This window comes from Heloderma suspectum, chromosome 2 (genome assembly GCF_057233095.1).
Source record: "Heloderma suspectum isolate Gila_16-S chromosome 2, 16-S_ref, whole genome shotgun sequence".
Taxonomy (NCBI): Eukaryota; Metazoa; Chordata; class Lepidosauria; order Squamata; family Helodermatidae; genus Heloderma; species Heloderma suspectum.
This window is the reverse complement of record NC_139459.1, coordinates 188,959,961-188,979,157: the sequence shown is the minus strand read 5'-3', so window position 1 is coordinate 188,979,157 and position 19,197 is coordinate 188,959,961. Positions and strand designations below refer to the sequence as shown.

The 19,197-nt window shown below is 45.6% G+C and overlaps 1 protein-coding gene and 1 pseudogene across 2 annotated transcripts in view; one reads left to right on the top strand and one right to left on the bottom strand.

Moving 5' to 3' along the window:
• SLC4A8 (solute carrier family 4 member 8) overlaps positions 1-17,894 on the bottom strand; it is a 128,166-nt gene extending 110,272 nt beyond the window's left edge. Inside the window, exon 1 of one of the 2 annotated variants that reach the window (XM_084836880.1) lies at positions 17,797-17,894. In XM_084836880.1, coding sequence (XP_084693006.1) covers positions 17,797-17,832 — 36 coding nt within the window. In that variant the 5' untranslated portion in view covers positions 17,833-17,894. Of the gene's footprint in view, positions 1-16,828; positions 17,163-17,796 lie in introns of those variants that run through there. The other variant, XM_084836879.1, reaches the window with a different exon arrangement.
• On the top strand, positions 5,706-6,746 carry LOC146353599 (D-beta-hydroxybutyrate dehydrogenase, mitochondrial pseudogene; annotated as a pseudogene).
• Positions 17,895-19,197: the final 1,303 nt, after the last annotated feature.

The following is a 19,197-nucleotide window of genomic DNA, read 5'->3' as shown; positions in this document are numbered from 1 at the left end:
AGGTGGTGTTAAAGGTACTGAGGCTGGTTAAAAGTTGGCAAACCTTGGAAGGGGAGGCAGGCTCAGGACTGATTCAAAGGTCCATGTAAATATGGATGGGTTTATCAATGGGGAGAGTGGATGCAGAACAGGGTTACGCTACTGTAACTGGACATACTGAAAGCTCTCAATATCTTTAAACTGGTTATAGTAATTGGGGGAAGAACCCTAGCGAAGCAACTTAAGATGAAAATGCCAATATGGGGGGGGGTGCAATCAACACAGGTACAATCTTATGTACAGCATAAATTATCTCCATCCTGTGCCAGGTTTCCTGGCACACCTTGGAGGAGTCCGTTAAGAGTGTGGTGGGGCCAACACAAATGAGACTCAAAACAGTCACAGGGGAAAAAAAGCATGCAAGCACATGGCAAAATACTGAGGCAAGCCACATGTTACATGGCAGGACAAGTACATAAAAAGACACACATCTAGCAAAAACCCATGGTGAAGCATCATGATATGATATGTACTGGGACTGCACTTGCAACTTTACATTATAAAATCAGTGTTCTGAATCACTTGGAGAGCCACCTTGGATACAGGAGACTCTCCTCTTCAGAAAGTCACCCTCTGCGAGTACAGGGAGACAGAAACATGGAAGGAGGGGGCGAGGCTAGAGTACTCCCCCTCCTCATGTGTTAAGTGTACACAGAAACAGAATGCCTTAGTAGGGCTCTGCTGGTGAGTAAATGCTTAATCTAGATTGGATTCACATTTTGATGTGTTTAACTGGGCTGGCAGAACAGACTTCTTCACAGCAGTCCATCTAGCCCACCGGTCAGAGGATCAGGGGAACCTATTAACAGGGTTGGCTGTGCAGGGCACAGGTGAAGGGGGATTCCCAGAACTTGGACGGAGTTACCTTCCATATGTAGAATGTATAATTTGCATTCAGTGAGGAGAAGTGTATAAAGTAATAATTGTGATTAATAACTTGGCCTATCCGTAAGGTATATCTGTCTATTTTCTCCATATAAATGGGCAGTCTGCAATTTTGAGAGCAGAGTTTTTCCACCGTGTAATTGTAGCATGGGAATATGGGTCAGAAGCTAACTTCTCACCTAGTTCTTGCCAAACTTACTTAGCTGGTCTCATGATTGGCATTTTCCTTCCTGTTTACAAAGACTGACCAGCTGCATAGAGGGTCTAAAAAGTTGGATTCCCGCTTGTTAAATGTGAGCCAGGATAGCACTGTTACATAATTTTAAATCAGAAAAGTTGGGAGGGTGGGTAAATCTCCCTCTTTCTTCTATTGAAGTTGTAGTCCTTTTGTTCAGTAGTGGAGGTGCTCATTTCTGCATAAAAAGTCGTGTAATGCTTTATTAATTCTACCAGTGTCTTTCTGGGGAGTCAATACCAGAAGGCCTCTAAGAATACATACAAGCGGGGTTGGACTCGATGGTCTTATAGGCCCCTTCCAACCCTACTGTTCTATGATTCTAAGATGAGACAGGGCATTCATATTTATGATACTATTTTTCCCCAATAGGTTAACTATGCAGCTTTAAAATGTTCTACGTCTGTTGTTATTTTGCTTAATAGTGGGGTCCACATTTAACTTGACTAGTTGTGTAATATTGGGAGGGGAGGTTCAATACAAACAGATAATTCCCATTAGGTTGCCACTTGAACTTCCATGTTCTGAACAGCAGTTGTGGAGAATTTGTTCCTAAGGGCACATATTCTGATTCGCTCCAATTCCCTGCATAGCCGATAGAGGTCCACATTTTTCTACAAGCCATATCCAATGAAGAATGAAAGTGACTGGGTCAGCTGCCTTGACCAACTGCTGCCTGGCCCCTTCCCTCTTGGACTCCATTAGTGGTCTGGCATTCTGTAGCCTTGCCTGGCCCAATGGTCATCCAGACCTCAATCAGCAGTCAGCTACTCTGCAGGAGAGGGTGGGAGATACAGTGAGCCCCTTTCTATTGGCCTGCTTTGACCTATGAGTCCTTTTTATTTCTTTTCTCGATTGCTTTGAGTTTTTGTGTTGTAAAAAGAGAGGCGGGATATACATGCAATAGATGAAGTACATCTGTGAAAATTCATGCATCATCTGTACGTAATGAGAGTTTTGTTCTATACCTGCACATTTCAGTCCCTAACTGCAATCCTATGCATGTCTACTCAGAAGTAAGTCCCATGGAGTTAAATAGACTTATTCCCAGGTTAGTAGGTATATTATTGCAGCCTTAACATGCTTGTCCTTTCATAAAACGAATGGTTCACAGGCAAGATGGAGGAGAAGGGAGGACCAGCAGGCATGATTCTTTTGACGCTACGTAATGCTTTTTTTGTTAAATGCTTCCCCACAATCATTGCTTCTATCATTCTGATTTATTTAAGAAATTGTTCTGGGCATCCAAGAGCTAGAATGTGTCACTGAGGAATGCGCCACTGGACTATATCACAGCCTGCAGATGTAATAACAGCAGCAGGGTCCGATTTGGGTTATGCTAAAACCATTTTGATCAACGATTTTTGCACCAGTGCAGGGGTTGTGCTTGGTCTCCTTAATGAGAGATATCAGTCAGTAACAGGCATGTTGTACTGAATCCATATTAGGTTTCCAGATTATTTTATCTATTACATTTTATAACCCACCTTTATTCTATAATGGAGTTCAAGGTACCTACCATCCATGGGACTCCTGGGCAATCTCCCATCCAGGCACTGACTAGATACAGACATGCTTAGCTTCAGCAAGACTGCTGCATCATGTGCCTTCAGAACATGCCCTGATCTAGTGGAGGCTGGTGGCTCCAATGTCAGTAGAGCTCTAAATCTGCTCTGAGTGTCAGTCAGAACCAGGCAGAACTCTAAAGGAGCTATCCAAGGTGCTGAACCCATTTTGGGGATATGGTTCAGCACCTTGAATAGCTCCTTTAGAGTTCTGCCTGGTTCTGACTGAAACCCAGAGTGGATTCACAGCCCCACTGACATCGGACACACCAGCCACCCCAGGAAGAGGTTTATTTATTTCCAGAGCCGCAGAACCGATAGCGCTTGAAGACCAAGCTAAACATGATGTATTTTTCTTTTGCTAAAAGTGGACACAGGGATGGGCTGACTTGGTTCGGAGGCCAAATATGGGGGGGGACCCTTTCCTCCTGCACAATGGCTGAAATTCCTCCCTCAAAAAAACCCTATTATGCACTGGAAAACAAACAAGCACATATGCTGTACCTGAATATTTCCCCCTGTGCAGCTAATATCAGGTTTGAACGGGAGGTTGGGTTGCGGGCTGTGGCACAAGGAGAAAGGGTAAGACACACACACATACCCATCCCCAGTGTGGCACAGATCTAAATCAGCTCCCACTCTGGCAGCTTTTAGCACACACACACACAAAATAGTTGTTGTGAGATGTATTCACACATCTTCCACTTCACATTCAGTTTTTGGCCCTCGAGGTATTAGCAATTTGTCTAACACTTTGTTCCAATCAGTGGGGAAACTATGTAGAAGTGGCAACTGATGAGCAGCTAGTCCAGAGGCACAGGATATAATCTTAGGCAGGCAAAGGTCAGGTTCCAGAAAGGGAGATGGCTGTTTGTGATCAGGAAGGATGAAAAGCAGGAGCTTAGTCTGGTAGACTAAGGTACTGCTTTGGCGGGAAAGGTAACAGTGTTCCGTGCACCTCGGTGTTCAGTCATGCTGGCCACATGACCACAGACATGTCTTCGGACAGCGCTGGCCCTTCGGCTTAGAAATGGAGATGAGCACCACCCCCTAGAGTCGGACACGACTGGCGGGGAAACCTTTACCTTTAGTCTGGTAGAACTGGCTTTTTGCTACAACTGAGTTGCTCAGTCTGAGGAGGAGGCTCCAGAGCTGAAGCTTTATACTTAGGGCAGTATCCAACAGTTGTTGTTGTTGTTGTTCAGTCGTTCAGTCGTGTCCGACTCTTCGTGACCCCATGGACCATAGCACACCAGGCCTTCCTGTCCTGCGCTCTCTCCCGGAGCGTGCTCAAGTTCATATTCATTGCATCCGTGATGCTATCTAGCCATCTCATCCTCTGCCGTCCCCTTCTCCTTTTGCCTTCAGTCTTTCCCAGCATCAGGGTCTTTTCCAGGGAGTTTTCTCTTCGCATTAGGTGGCCAAAATATTGGAGCTTCAGCTTCATTATCTGTCCTTCCAATGAGCACTCAGGGTTGATTTCCTTTAGGATGGACTGATTTGACCTCCTTGCAGTCCAGGGCACTCGTAAGAGTCTTCTCCAGCACCACAGTGTTCCAACAGTGCCATTCCACAAAATCAAATGCTGCTTGTGGAGTTCAAGATTGAACCTTGAGGATTGCAGAAGTACCAAAACAGAAAACACCTAAGGAGACAACCCCATGCCCCCACCCCCAAAACAGCTCACTGTGCTCTGCTGAGTAGCCACAGAATGTAGAGTGACAGCTGTGAAAGAAAAATAGAGTGAGGAGACTGGAATGCCCTTCTTGCAGGGAATAGCCTACTGGAACCCTGAACAGGAACATTCCTTTTGAGAAGTGGGGATACACTGCAACATTTCATTACAGATCCCATGTATACGCCTTAATTCTATACTCGCAGTCATAACTGTTGATGAGACACCCTCCTCTCCCCTTACAAGCATATACCAGTAGGAAAAATCCATCCTTTTACCATTCTTCAGCCACCGTGAACAACAGCACCAGGGCGATGCTTGATGTGTATCAAAGGGATGGCTAATTTACAATAAGACTACAATCCTATGTTCACTGATTTGGGAGTAATTCCCATCAACCATAGTGGAATGGTAAATATTCATACACTCAGGATACACATGACTTTGAATATTTTGTCCTGTGTCCAGGACTTTTACGGTACAGGTACTTCAGTCAGTTACTGAATTCCTATTATTAAACAGAATAATATTAAACAGAATATTTAATATTCTGTTCCTATTATTAAACAGAATTAATATATTTGGCAAACTTCAACACTTTAATTACATCTTTGGGATCACATCAACATCACACTATTGTACCATTAAACAAATTACTAGCAGGGATGTAAAAGGCCTCTCGAGCAAGACAGATTGTCAGAAGGCCAATAACTATAACATTTAAGAAAGGTGTGTTTGTACATGTGCATGCATGTGTACATCTCCACTCCTGTGACTTTTTCCAGCCAGAGAGGGAAAAAGAACAGGCCAGATTAAAAGCAGACACTGGAGATAACGTTTACAGGTTTTTAGTAATAATATTGTATAGTAGTGTAATTATTAGTAGGGAGTAGTCTGAAGGCATATGCTGCAGTGCTAAACCTAAGCAGCTCTGGCTGTTGTCAGTACTTTGATGAAAGACCACCTGGTAACTATGTGTGCTGCTTTGAATTCCATCATGAAAGAAAGGTGTGGTTTAAAGGAAATAAATAGACCCTACTCCTAAGTGCTGAACAAAAAATGATAAAAACATATCCTGCACACAGGCTCCCATTTGTAATGTTCTGTATCAGGTTTTTTAGACATTTATTTTTCGCCTCTTGCGACTGGTTTCAACTGGCTGGTTTGTTTGTTTCTTAAAATGTACACACCACGTTTTTGAGGAATTCAAAGTTAACCCAACAACAATATAACCACAGAAAACCATATTTCCACGGATTTCCATGCAGAGTCAAGTCAAAGACACCCACTGTGAAGACGCCCACTGATGGCAACCATCCTAGCTGCTGCCCGCATCTCCCGCCCTCTTGCCCAGCTGTTTGTAAAAGCTCCACACCTCAGAGATACTGCCACTGGCCTCTGGCCCCTCCCCGAATTTTGTTTCTCTGCCTTGAGCCTGAAGGGCCAGCGCTTCTACGGAACAGAAGTAGAGACTGGTGAGCGGTCTGTCCTGATCACCGGTTGTGACTCTGGCTTTGGCTTCACTCTTGCCAAGCACCTGTACGAAAAGGGCTTCATCATTTATGCCGGCTGCCTGCTGAAGGAGCAAGGCCGGGGAGGCTGCAAGGACCTAGACAACATGAAGAGCGACCGTATGAGAACCATGCAGCTCAATGTCTGCAACAACGAGGATGTGGAACGTGCTGTGGACTATGTGACTGCCTCCTTGAAGAACCCGCAGGCTGGACTTTGGGGTCTGGTCAACAATGCTGGGATCTCAACCTTTGGGGAGGTTGAGTTCACCAGCATGGATACCTACAAAGAGGTGGCTGAAGTGAATCTGTGGGGGATAATCCGCACAACTAAGGCCTTCCTGCCTCTCATCCGCAGAGCCAAAGGCCGTGTTGTGAACGTGGCCAGCATGATGGGGAGGATGGCAAGCCCTGCTCGCTCCCCCTACTGTATCACCAAGTTTGGAGTGGAAGCCTTCTCCGACTGCCTACGCTATGAGATGCACTCCCATGAGGTGAAGGTCTGCATTGTGGAGCCTGGGAACTTCATTGCTGGCACCAGCCTGTACAGCCCTGAGCGCATTAAGGCCATTGCCAACAAGATGTGGGACGAGTTGCCTGAAATTGTGCGCAGCGACTATGGACGGAAGTACTTTGATGAGCAGATTGCCAAGATGGAGTCATACTGCAGCAGCGGCTCTTCAGACATTTTGCCCGTCATCAATAGCATCACCCATGCTCTGACTGCCACTTCACCCTACACCCGGTACCATCCCATGGACTATTATTGGTGGCTGCGCATGCAGGTCATGACCCACTTGCCAGCTGCTCTTTCAGATCGCCTCTACATTTATTAAGGGGCGCCACCTCCTGCCATAACCAGGAAGGCAAACACATTTTAAAAGTTATAGTATACAGTTTCCCAGTAGTCACTTGGTTAGTTGATTTCAAAGTACTATACTTTAGACCTAAACTGTTAAATTTCTGCATAATGTAATCGTTGTATGCGGTGTCTCATAAACAGGAATATGTTTTGTATTTCAGAGGGACCCAGCCGAACACTATTAAGTTCATGCATTCCCATTCGCCCCTTTTCATCTCAGCCATTAAGGCAAAGTCTTGGTTGCATTAAAAAGTTGCTCTAAAGAATCAGAACTTTCAGAAGAGCTTCAGAAAACGATTAGCTGGGAGGTAGCCTCGCTTCACACTTCTGTCATAAACTACAGCAAACGGGACGAGTCTGGGATCAAATATACTCTGCCTTGATTAACATTAAATGACAATAACAAAACTGTCTATTAAAGGAGGTGGGGGGAGGATAAAACAACACTGAATGCAATGTCAGCCAAAAGCCTGACAGAAGAGGTGTGCCTTACACCCCTTCCAGGAAAAACACCAGAGCTATCTCGTTGATAGTCACTAAGCAACTGTAAATTGGGAGAGTTGGCTCTTATTTCCATTCCAGCTGCCAGTGCAGTACAAAAGGTGACTTAACATAAGTAAGTGTGTACAGTTCAGCCTGTAAACATTTGGGGGGGGGGAGGGGCTGCCGAGTTTTGAGAACTTATTTGCAAGGTGTGAGTCCAGCAATATATTCCTGTCATGTCTTAAGAGTACCAACAGAAAACCAGAGATAAGGGACTTAAATCACCTGTATCACAAGTGAATGGGGAAGCTTTGCCTGCTTAACTCCTTCACATTAAGAGCAAGTCCAGAAAAATGGTGGCGACCCAACTTGTGATTGATGGAGGGGTAAAAAAAATTTGGAGGGGTAAAAAAAACGGCTGCTGAATTTTTCATAGGTACCTGCAATGCTGTTTTAATGCAAGTGGATCTATTTCCTGCAGTGGGACCCTGGAACTCATGCCACTGCCTGTTACCCACTCAGCTTCCTTTTCTCCCTTATTCCAACCTGGCAAATTCAGGAGTGCTCCCTGAATTTTACAAGCAGGTTTTTCAAGTCAATTGAGATCTCATGTCTCATTTTGGCCAGTGCGTCAAGGAGGAGGAGGAGGAGGGAATCCAGTCTGGCTTTTAGCACCTGCCAAATGCTTAAAAGCCCAGCTGGCTCAGAATGCTTTCCAAAAATAAAATAAAAACACCCCAAAACCTGGAATTCATGTATCTACTGCTGAAAATATGGGCTGTATGCTCACCCACATTAAGGACAGTGTAAAAATGAGTGGATCACATACCATACAAAGTAGAGTGATTTTTAGTATCCATCTTTGAAGTTCCAAAAGAATTTTTGGATTATGTCCTCAGAATGCTTTCCAGGGAGGTAGGGGCACTGCTTAATTTTTAAAAGAAGTGCCTTTTAAAAGCAGTCCTACTGGAAGGAAGTCTGTGGATACTCCTTAATTCAGAGCGAGGGGGAGACAGCAAGTAGTGAAGGGCATGGCACTCTGTACATGCTTCATTATTTCAGTATTTTTAAAAATACAGAAATTACCAAAACCACAGAAATACATCTACTATGTGCGTATAGCCATCTGTAAATTAATTAAAAAAACACATCAACAAAGAAAAGACCTACTATGTATGTATCAAGTCAGCTTTTCAACACTGATAATACTTGTGGACATCTGTTTTCTAGAGGATTATTCCTATTCCAATGTAGAATAAACCTCCCCAATCATAAAATAAAAAATTAATTATAGCTTTGTCACTTCCTGCACATGTTTTGATCATGGTTCTCTATATATGCTTATAGTTACTTTTCTTTATAATATAATATTACTTCACATCTGTTTTTTAAGGAAGGTCCAGAGATGGCAGGTGGTGCTGGTATATAGGTGTGGTTAAAGCAAGCGTGGCACTAAAAGACTAGAGTGTGTACAAGAGATTTTTTTCTACTTAAACCCACTGGATTTGAGCTATACAGAAAATAATGAGGTCTTGAAGGCAGGGGCTTATAACCCCCTTGAGTCTCTTGAGCTGCTTCCTTTCCCACAACATGCTGCGAAGTGAAAGAAAAGACCACTCCCCTTGGGAAAACGGATGTCTGTGCTGGGTGGCAGTGGTTGCCAGAAGGGGAGTGGTAGTCGCCCTAACCAATCTGGCAGAAGGAAGTGCACATGCTTGAGACCCAGAAAAGCCTTAAATAAACATTAGCTGAGGATGTTTCCACACTGCACTGTTAACACCTCTGGTGATGTTTAGGGGGAGACTTCTGCTGCTGAACTTCAGTTACCAAGGAAGGCAAGCTACTCGATGGGCCAACAGCATTTTAAGCCTATGGAACTAAATGAAATAGTTTCATAGGTTGTATTTCCTGATTCAGCAGTAGAATTCAGACACTGGGTTTAGGAGACCCAAAGTTCAGCCATAGACTCACTAGGTAGCCATGAACAAATAGCTATTTCTCAGCTCAAGCTTCCCCTTCTATAAAGTGGCAATACTAGTGAAGAATAATGAGATATGGAAATGTTTTTATCCAGCCAGTAGATGTGATTGTGTGTACCTATAATGCCTAAGCTAAGTCCCTTCACAAACAGTGTAGCGGAAACATTTTTGCTAATTGAGCTGTTGTGATGGGAATGGCCAACTGATAATTAAAAGCATGAAAGGTTGTTTTGCAAAAGGGGGGGACTGCATCATATCTTTATGACCTGCCCAACCTGAGAGACAGAATGCAGAGAAGGCTAACTCAAACACAGCCTTCCCCCACTTCTCTCACAGCCATACACACGTACGCATGCCCCTTCCCCATGCTCAGACACACCCACGCTCCCCCCGACTAATCTCAGCTTGTAGAGATGGGCAGGTTTAAACCTCCCCTCCCTTTGTACTGAGATCCCATCACCTGCCTTAAGTCTCTGCCTTGCGACAAATGCTGCCCATATGAGGTATTGCACTGTGATCCTGTAAATTTGTCAATAAACAAATTTTTACTGAGATACCTTAAGATTCCATTGCTTTCTCCTCCAACAAAATTGAACCTACAAGGCCAATCCTGCACCTCCCATTGTTCCAAGAATGTGAGGGGTCTGTCACTCACAGATAGAGCACAGATTTGTGTAAAGCAGGGGTGGGCAACTTGTGGCCCTACAGATGTTTTGGCCTACAACTCCCATCAGCCCTAGTAAGCATAGCCAATGGTGAAACATCATGGGAATTGTAGGACAAAACATCTGGAGGGACACAAGTTGCTTTGCTTGTGTAAAGCAATGCCCTAAATTCACCAGCATCGCCAGTTCAAAGGATCTCAGGTCACAGGTTGGGGAAAAACCTTTGCCCTGAGATTTTGCAAAGTGCTAACAATTAGCATAGACAGTGCTGAGCTAGATTAACCACTGGTCAGGCTCATTATACGGCAGCTTCATCTGTTGTGTTCAGTGATGTACACACAGTTGCCATAACTCAGATTCAGCTTTCCTGATCTGTGGAATGGGAATAATAATGATACCTCTCAAGACATGGTGGTGAGGCTCACCAGTATAATGATGATGATAATTATAACAATAATAATGTTTATTATTCCTTTAAGCACCTAAAAAATACTGTACAGTATAAAAACATGAATTTTAAAGGAATATAGAATAAAAACCAACAGAACCCTATACACAGGTTTATAATCTAAACAAACAGAAACATAAGGGGTAAAGAAAGGGGAATGGATAAGGCAGGACAACAGAAGAAGATACACACTAAAAGTACAATCCTATGTATGTTTAGTCAGAGAAAAAAGTCCTATACCTCCCATAGGACTTTTTTTCCATCTGAACATACATAAGATTGTGCCCTAAATTTTAATTGGAAAATATGTGTGAAAATAGATATGTCTTAAACTACTTCTTAAAGAGTGAGAGGGACTGGATCGTACAGATATCTGATGGCGACGTGTTGCAAATAAAAGGTGTGGTCTTTAGTGATCTAACTAAAAATATCAATATAGGAGAACACAGGGCTCTAGAAAGAGTATGAAAGGACCTTAAAGAGGAAAGTTAAGTGACAGCAAAGTGCAAACATTTAAAAATAAGAAGTTTTTAACATTAATACTACGGTATGAATGGCATATGCAAAGGAAAGCCAGTGCAAAACAAATAAGTTGAATGCATATAAAGGGCAATATATAAGTAACATTACAAGATTATTTATTCAGAATAAACATAATGGATGTGCTGATGTTGTTGCCAAATAAAAGTTGGTTTTCCCCATGAGAGTATCACCCACACTGCATGCACAGCTGCTAACCGGTGCCTGTTGTGCTGCAAAGATTTCAGTAATGCTATTTACAGTACCAGAACCCATGTGCTTTCTGGTATCTTGAAAGGACATTTGAGATCTACAGGATCAATAACACTGATGAGTTTTGGACGCAGCTTCAGGAGAATGGGAAAGTAGGACTTTTCAACCAACATAATGCCTGCTTGCAATCACTCTCTTCTCCTCCTAAATCCCACTTCTTAGACTGAAGGTACTATCTTCAGTCTAAGCATTGCTTTTCTCCCTTAAAAAAAAAAATGCTCCTCCTCTGAAGCTGAGTCTACTTTAATTCCTTCTCTAACTATAATTGGAAGAATTTGGCTTATTCAGTTTCTATCTCTCATTAAGCACGGTGACTTGTACTGAAACCTAGGAGACTCGGGTGATAATTGTAGTTCATCATCACCTTGGACAGGTAATTTTACCACTCATTACCTTTTATTCCTCCCACCTCTTCATCTCTTCCAGGTAACCCTCGGCATAATAATTCCACAGTCTCTTGCTTATACAATGTCCGGTGCCATGGAGCTTTCCTGTAGAGCCAGTGGTAATAACTCCCCTGTGTCTTTCTTCCTGGTGACTCTATTGCCTTCCCATCATTTTAAGAAAAAACTTAAGTTTAGCAGATAAAACAGAAATCTACAAAGGTGGCTTGAGAGGAGAGGGCCATAGCTCAGGGGCTGAGCACATGCTCTGCATCCAGAAAGTCCCAGCTCAATCCCTGTCTTCTCCAGATAGGGCTGACAAAGAATCCTGCCTGAAACCTGGAGAGCCACTGCTGATCAGTGCCAACAATACTGGGCTAGCTGGACCAATGCTCTGACTCAGTGGGACTGTTTGCATGACGCGACAGCCCACCATAAGGCCTCCATCTGGAATAAGCAACCTGGGGATTGTTGTGTCATGCAAACCCAGTGAACATGGGACAATTGGAAGAGTCAGGAGACCAGACAGGCATTCTGGATCAAGCTGAAAAGATAGAGATGGTGGCTCCATGAAAAAGATGAGTTTTCCTTCTTTGAGGAGGGAGCGTGAAAAACAGAATTGCAGAGGGGAGGAGGAAGAATCTGGTAGAAAATATATTTATTATGAAGATGAATATCGCACTGTTCTATTAAAAAAAATCCAAGGCATTTTGCAATCAATGATAAAAACCTGTATATATAATATACATCAGATATAGAAACAGATATAGAAACAGAACCTCTGACAGGCAGCAACAGCCAAAAAAAAGTGTACTTAGAATAGATGGTTGGAAGGAGAAATAAACTGGGCAATCTAAAAGGGAAATTAATGATTTGGCAAAATTAATTGAAGGGAAATTGACATTTTAGATAAGATATGGGACAGAAATGAATGTATTATCTTAAATTGATTGGAGGAGGGGTGTTTGGGCTGAAACCACCTCTGTCTTCTACCCAGTCTGCAGTCTTGGGTAGGGATGTATGAGAATTTCATTTTTGCTTGCACAAACCACGTCCTGTCCAAAGCCCCAAACACGAACCCGCCAAAAATTTCGTAAATTGCAAACATGTGCTCGCGTTCAATTTGCACAACTTTCCCAATTCAATTTGTGCAAACTTCCTCCATGGATTGAATCAGCTCATATGGAGGAAAGTTGTGCAAATTAGGGAATTTGCCCAAATTTGGGGGAATTTGCCCACATTTCACATTCAACCAATTTGCACCATTTTCCCATTCGTGCAGAGCAAGCAGAGATCGCAAACAAGAATCAGCACAAGACAAGCAGCAAGACAACGTTTGGAGAACCCTGGCAATCTCAAGCATCGCTCACTCGCTCATCCCTAGACTTCAGCAATTCACTTGGTCCCTCAACCTCACTAGCTTGTCTGCTATAAAAGAGATGTTGCAGCAGCAAATGCAGAGGCAAAAGGAATATTATGGGGTTTGGGTTTCACATTTCACTTCAGCCTTCTACTTAGTGTGCAATCTTAGATAAGTCACTTGTCTCCATCAACTCAAGCACTCTGTTTCCAGGCCAATGCCTCTACGCCAGGGGTACAGAATCTCTTTCAGACCGGGGGCAAATTCCATTTCAGAGAAGCTTTTGGGGGATGCATTCAAGTGGTGTTCAGGGTCATAGGCATAAGGGATGACACCAACATAGAAAAAAACACCAGTATATTTTAGCTTAACGTTCTAACTGCCGGTATCTAAGCCTTAGGAGAGGCATTTCAACCTTTATAAAGGGGGGTGGGGGAGATGACACAAAAGTAAGGAAACCACCAAATGATTGGTGTTGGGTGAAAGGGGTGAGGCCAGGGGAAGAGGGCATGGCCTTCTGGGGGACCCAGGAGGGCTGGATTGAGACTCCAAATCTAAGGTTTGGCACTCCTGACAAGTAAGGTGTGAAGGCAAGAGCACTGCCTTGCTTTTTGCCCCCTGCATCTGTTATTTAGATGTATTCTACCTCTGAACATGGAAGTTTCATTTAGCCTTTGTGCCTATACGGAGTGGCTTCTGAACCATGGAAGATGTGAGGGAAGTAGCTTTGCAGGATAGGTTGCTACCCCTGACTGTTTCTCAGCCTCGTTTTCCCACCTCTAAAATGGGAACAATAGTGACCTGCTGGGTGGGCTGGTTTTAAGGATGAATGAGATAAGAACTGTAAATCACATAGTTCACTAAATTGCAATAAAAGTCACAGCTCAGTGGTAGGGCACCTTCTAGGTCCAAGGTTTAATTCCTGCCATCTCCAAGTAGGACTAGGAAAGACCCCTGTCTCGAAACCCTAGGGAGCTGCTATTAGTCAAGTGCAGACAATACTGAGATAGATGGAAGAGTAGTCTGACTTGGTATAAGGCAGCTTCCTATGTCCCTAATGAATAATAGTGGTGTGAAGATGTATTACTACATCCCAACAACCATATCTTAAGGGAAAGGAGTGTAGCTCAACTGTAAAGCACGTGTTTAGCATGTAGAAGGTCCCAGGTTCAATCCCTGGCATCTCCAGGAAGGGCTAGGAAGGGAATCCTGCCTGAAACCCTGGAGAGCCGTTGCTGCCAGCCAGAGTCAACAATACTGGGCTAGATGGATCAATTGGTCTGACTCAGTATAAGGCAGCTTCCTATGTTCCTATGATGGTGAATGCAACACGTGCTACAGCCTTAAGACCATGTTCAGCCGTGATTTTGGATAGAGTATTTAAGTCTCTGTCACGGTCGCTGTGCCACAGATCGATGCCTGAGAAAATACAGAAGAGAAGCCATCTAGCCGATAAAGGTGTATAATTTAGTTATTACATTTACATCGCGACTTTCCTCCAGTGAGCTCAACGTCAAGCATAAATGGTTCTCCCCCCCCCTGTTTTATCCTCACGACAACCCTGTGAGGTAGGTTAGCCTGAGAGACAGTCACTGGCCTAAGGTCACCCAGTGACCATCACAGCTGAATAGGGATTTGAACCCAGGTCTGATCCAGCCTTCCCCAATCTGGCATCCTCCATATGCATTGCACTACAACTCCCATCAGCCCCAGGTGAAATATAAACCAATTTTATATATAAACAAATGTAGGACTTATGTCTAAATGATTACTTTTGTCTGCAAGCCAAAACAGAACGAAGTGAACCTTTGTTTCAAGGAAGAGCTTACATACTGAAGTAGAACATAGTGGCTAAGGACAAAATCAGTACTTTAATTATCACTCAGGGATCTTCGGGTACTTCAGTTAATGTGCATTACAATACCACAAGTTATGTTCTTCCCCCTGATACCATATTAGTTTCACACAAGACCAGGGAAGACAACCATGAGAGAATCTACATTGGGGACACAGAAAAGTGTCTCTTTCTCTCTCTCTCTCTCTCTGCCATTCACTCGCATATACACATACTTCTGAGAAATTTAAAATGTGAAAAAAGCCATTCCCAAATGTATGCAACTCTAGAAAACTTTAAAAGATGCTTCACACAGGAAGCATCTTCCACAGCTGACATTAAAAACGCAGCAAGGCTGGAACATATTTGTAAAACCACTTTCCTGCATTGCTGTTGATCAATTTAAAAACCTGATACGAGTGTATTTATAACTGCATTTCTGTCTTTCACACATGTACACCAACAGCTGAAGTGTGGCTCAAAAGTGTTTTCAGCGTGAGACCCTTTTAAGAGTAATTAAAAAAAAAAATAGCTACGCTGGTCCATGAGAAAAAACTAAAATCCAAAATCCGATTAGGCAATTCTTTATTACGACCAACCAAAATGTCATAAAAGAGTATGCAAACTTTTGAGTTCTCCAGAATTCTTCATTTGGCCTGCTGAAGAGTTCTGGAGAACTTAATGCTTGCACTCTTTTGTGGCATTTTGCTTGATCCTATAAAAGGCCTTTCGGACAGCGTGAACTAACAATTCTCCAGTTCAAAAATCACCTCAGCCATTTACTCACTAGGTAATCTAAGCAAACTGTTAGCCTCAGACACTCCTCCCCTCTGCAATAATGGAATAATAATAATACTACCCTACCTAGCAGAACTGTTAGAGGAGGATTATTGTTCGTGTTCATGATCATGTTCGTGAAGTACTTTAATTGTACTATAGAAATGGTATTAACATTAGCTTCTTTGGAGACCAGTAGATCAAAAAGCTGAATACAATTTAAACACAGACTCTTCAATCCCTCTGGGTCTTTTCCACTCCATCACCACAGCCTGCTTGTGCTGCAAAAGCTCACCCAAGAGCCTGCTTTGCGGAAATAAAAACTCTGCAAAGGCATAGATAACCCAGCCAACAGGTGAGTGCGTGTGCTTGGGCTGCCAGTTGCAACGGGCTATATCCTTTTTCCCTCGTCGTATACCCCCACCGCGCCCGCACCAATACATGCACGCACCGGCCAAGAGCGAAGCTAGTCTGGGCGTAACAGTTCTGTGTCACAAAAGGAGAAAATCCGTTTTCAGAGTTGAGCTAGTCACACCCCACCCCCCCAGAAAAGATGCCCTGTAATTTGGAGGTGGGGGTAATGAAAATGGGTTCCCCCTCCCTCTATAAGCCATTTCTGTGCTTTCTAAAACCAGAAGCTTGAATATAATACACACCCCCGCGGGAGGAACGAAGCTAGAAAAGACCAAAAGATGACACTGGTCTTGATCCGTGGACATGCTGCTGGATCCAAGAGACTCGTCGGTGGGGGGAATCTCTCGAGAACGCACAGAACTGCCCGCTTTCTTCCCTAGCCCAGCCAGTCCCCTCTAAAACACGAATCCCCCTCAACTATTTTTGGACCCGATCTAGAAATAACGGGATCCCTTTCCCAGGGGGCGATTATAGCAAGGTCAGATCCGCGGGCGCCGGTTTCTTGGCCGTGCGTTTGCCCCTGTGCCTCGGCATCCCTTCTGGAGAAAGGGCGGCGGGGGGGGGGGCTTCGCCTTCCCAAACCCTCACAGGCGTGCATCCACCCCCTCCCACTCCCCGTCTCCCCAAAGGGCGGGGGGGGTGCCGCTCATCCAGCCTTCGCTGCACGCCCCATCTCCCTCCCTGCACTAGGCAAATGGCTCTGCCGCAGTGGGCAGCCGTTTTCCGCGCCAGCCCGGGCAGGCTACAGCAGCGAGAAGGAGCCGCAGCGGCATCGCCGAGCCCCCGCCCCGGCCGAGCCCGCGTGAAGGTGACATTGCGGCGGCGGCGGGAGAAGGCGCGGCGCGGCGCGGCGCCACCGCTTCCCTGACGCCGCTGCCGGAGGCGACCCTTCCCGCCGCGCCACGAGCCCCGCCGGCTCACCTGGTAGCGCAGAAGGCAGTCCGGCTCGTTGCTCTCGGCGGGCATGGCTGGCGCTGCTGGGCGAGCCGGCGGCTCCTCTCGGCCGGGCGCCCCTCGCCACCTGCCCGGCGCCCCGTCCGCGGCGCGCGCCCGCCCACCGCCGAGCCCGGGAGTCACAGACGCCTGCAGCCCCCCGCCGCCGCCGCGCGCCGCACCGCCATCTCCTCCCGCCCCGGCCGGCAGGCAGCCAATCCCGGCCCGGAGATTTTAGCCTCGGCGGGGGGAGAGCGGGGGGAGGGAGAGACAGCAGCAGCAGAGTCGAGGAAGGCACAACGGGGGGGGGGGGGGACGAGGCGGCGGCGAAATGAGTGAGGGGTGGAAAGGCGCCAGGGATGGCGAGGAGAAGGAGGGGAGGGGAGGGGTGGGAGTGGCGCGAAAGGCAGGTGATGGAGGAGGGCAGAAGGCGGGAGCGACTGGGAGGAAGCGGGGAGACCGAGGGGCCGAGGGACGCGGGAGGGATGAGGTTGGTGGCTGAAGGGGGAGGGGAAGGCGGAGCGGAAGAAGGCCGGGCCGGGCCGGCAGGTGGCTGCGAAGGCAGGAGAGAAGGCAGTCCGGGAAGGGGGCGAGGGAAAGTGCTCAGCGCAAAGATGGCGCGGGGAGGGGCCCTCCTCTGCCTTGCGCTCTGGGCCATTTCTCAGCATGGGAGAGGAGGCCACAGGCAACGGGGAGGCAGAGGCTGCCCTGAGGCAGAGGCAGTCGAGTTTCCGCATTTGGGGACATCGCGGGCCTCAGCACACCCGGAGTGCGACGGATGAGCCTCACCTCGTGAGGCAAGGTGGGGCGGCCGGCTCCCCAAAATGATGTCTTCGGACTCCTGCCCGCCAAGTTCAGCCTCTTTCTTTTCTGCTCCCTCCCCTCCTCCACTGCCTTTCAGCCCCACCAGCCTCCTTGCATCTTGTTGGGCAATGGCTCAGTGGTAGGGCACCTACTTTGTATGCAGAAGGTCCCAGCTTCAGTCCCAGCATCTCCAGGGAAGGCAGGGAAGGGTCCTGCCTGAAACCCTGGAGAGCTGCTGCCAGTCAGCGTCAGCGATACTGGGCTGGATGGACCCATGGTCTGACTCCATATAAGGCAGTTTCCTGTGTTCCTAACCTCTTCCTTTCGTTTTATTCCTACGTGCAAGGGATGTATCCACAGAATAGCGAGTAAGGGGCGCTCCCCACCCCAATATTTTCCACAACCCATTTGCTCCCCCAGCTTTCTGTAACAGTATATGAAGGTCCTGTCCTCCACCTCCTAATGTATTTATCTGGTTATTTCAGGTCCAGCAATGATAGTATGGATGCAATCTAACTAATGCTGGTCTTTGCCATCAGTTTGCTCCCCCAGACTAGTTTCTGGAAGTCGGCCTTGCTGCCTTCTCTCCTCCACCACCTCTCTTATGTGACTCCCCCCTCCGCATTCCATCCTCTTTAGCTCCTTCTTCCTCTCCCTCTCCCTCATTCTGGACTCTGAAGCTAGGAAAGATAACAAGCAATGTGAGGCAGCACGTTTTCTTAATGGGGGCAGAGTGGGAGACGCACACAACTGATCCAGATAGCACAACTGACTTCGAAGTCTTAAATGCACAAACTTCATTGACGTGATCTTTCTAATGTATTGTGATCTTTCCAGTGTATCCCTGGGGACCAAATTAGGATTTTCTGCTTCTGTCATTAAAATGTCTAAAGCTGAGAAGCACAGGCTTGCAAGATCTAGTTTGTTTTTCACTAGAACCCCGAAGAGTCGCCAACCAGAACTCAGTGCAAAAGGAACTTGCGTTGAGTACCAGAACTGAAAAGAGCTCACTGTCCCTCCACACAAAAATCCACTCTTGGCTACCCCACAAGCTTTCTTCCTTTCAGCAGTGTAATTTAGGGCAGGCAGTTATTTTGATGCTGCTAGAATTAAATAATTACAAGTTAGAAATCCTTAATGATATGCTGCAAATCACTCAGAAATCTACCAATAGATTCAGAGCTATCAACTGCCCATCCCTGGTCTAGGGCTTCTCTTGAAACTAGGGTAGCTTGGCTGACAAGCATGGTGCTGTAGAGGGCTGAAAAAAACACTAGCTTCAGCTTTTCAGAGCTACCGACTTTAAAGTACTATTTATTTTAAATATTTATATAACTGTGTTCTCATGGCATTCTTATGTGCTAGCAATTATTTTTTGTACTTTTTTTAATTCAACTTTCCGATTCTGTTCATTATGAAGAATAAAATGTGTAACCAAATTTATGCAACAAAACTACTATTCCTAAGTCTCAGAAAGGAGTGGGGTCAAAAGAAAAATGAGGTGAAAGAACTTAGACATGGGGATTTTGTAGGCGTGACAGATAGAGTGACAC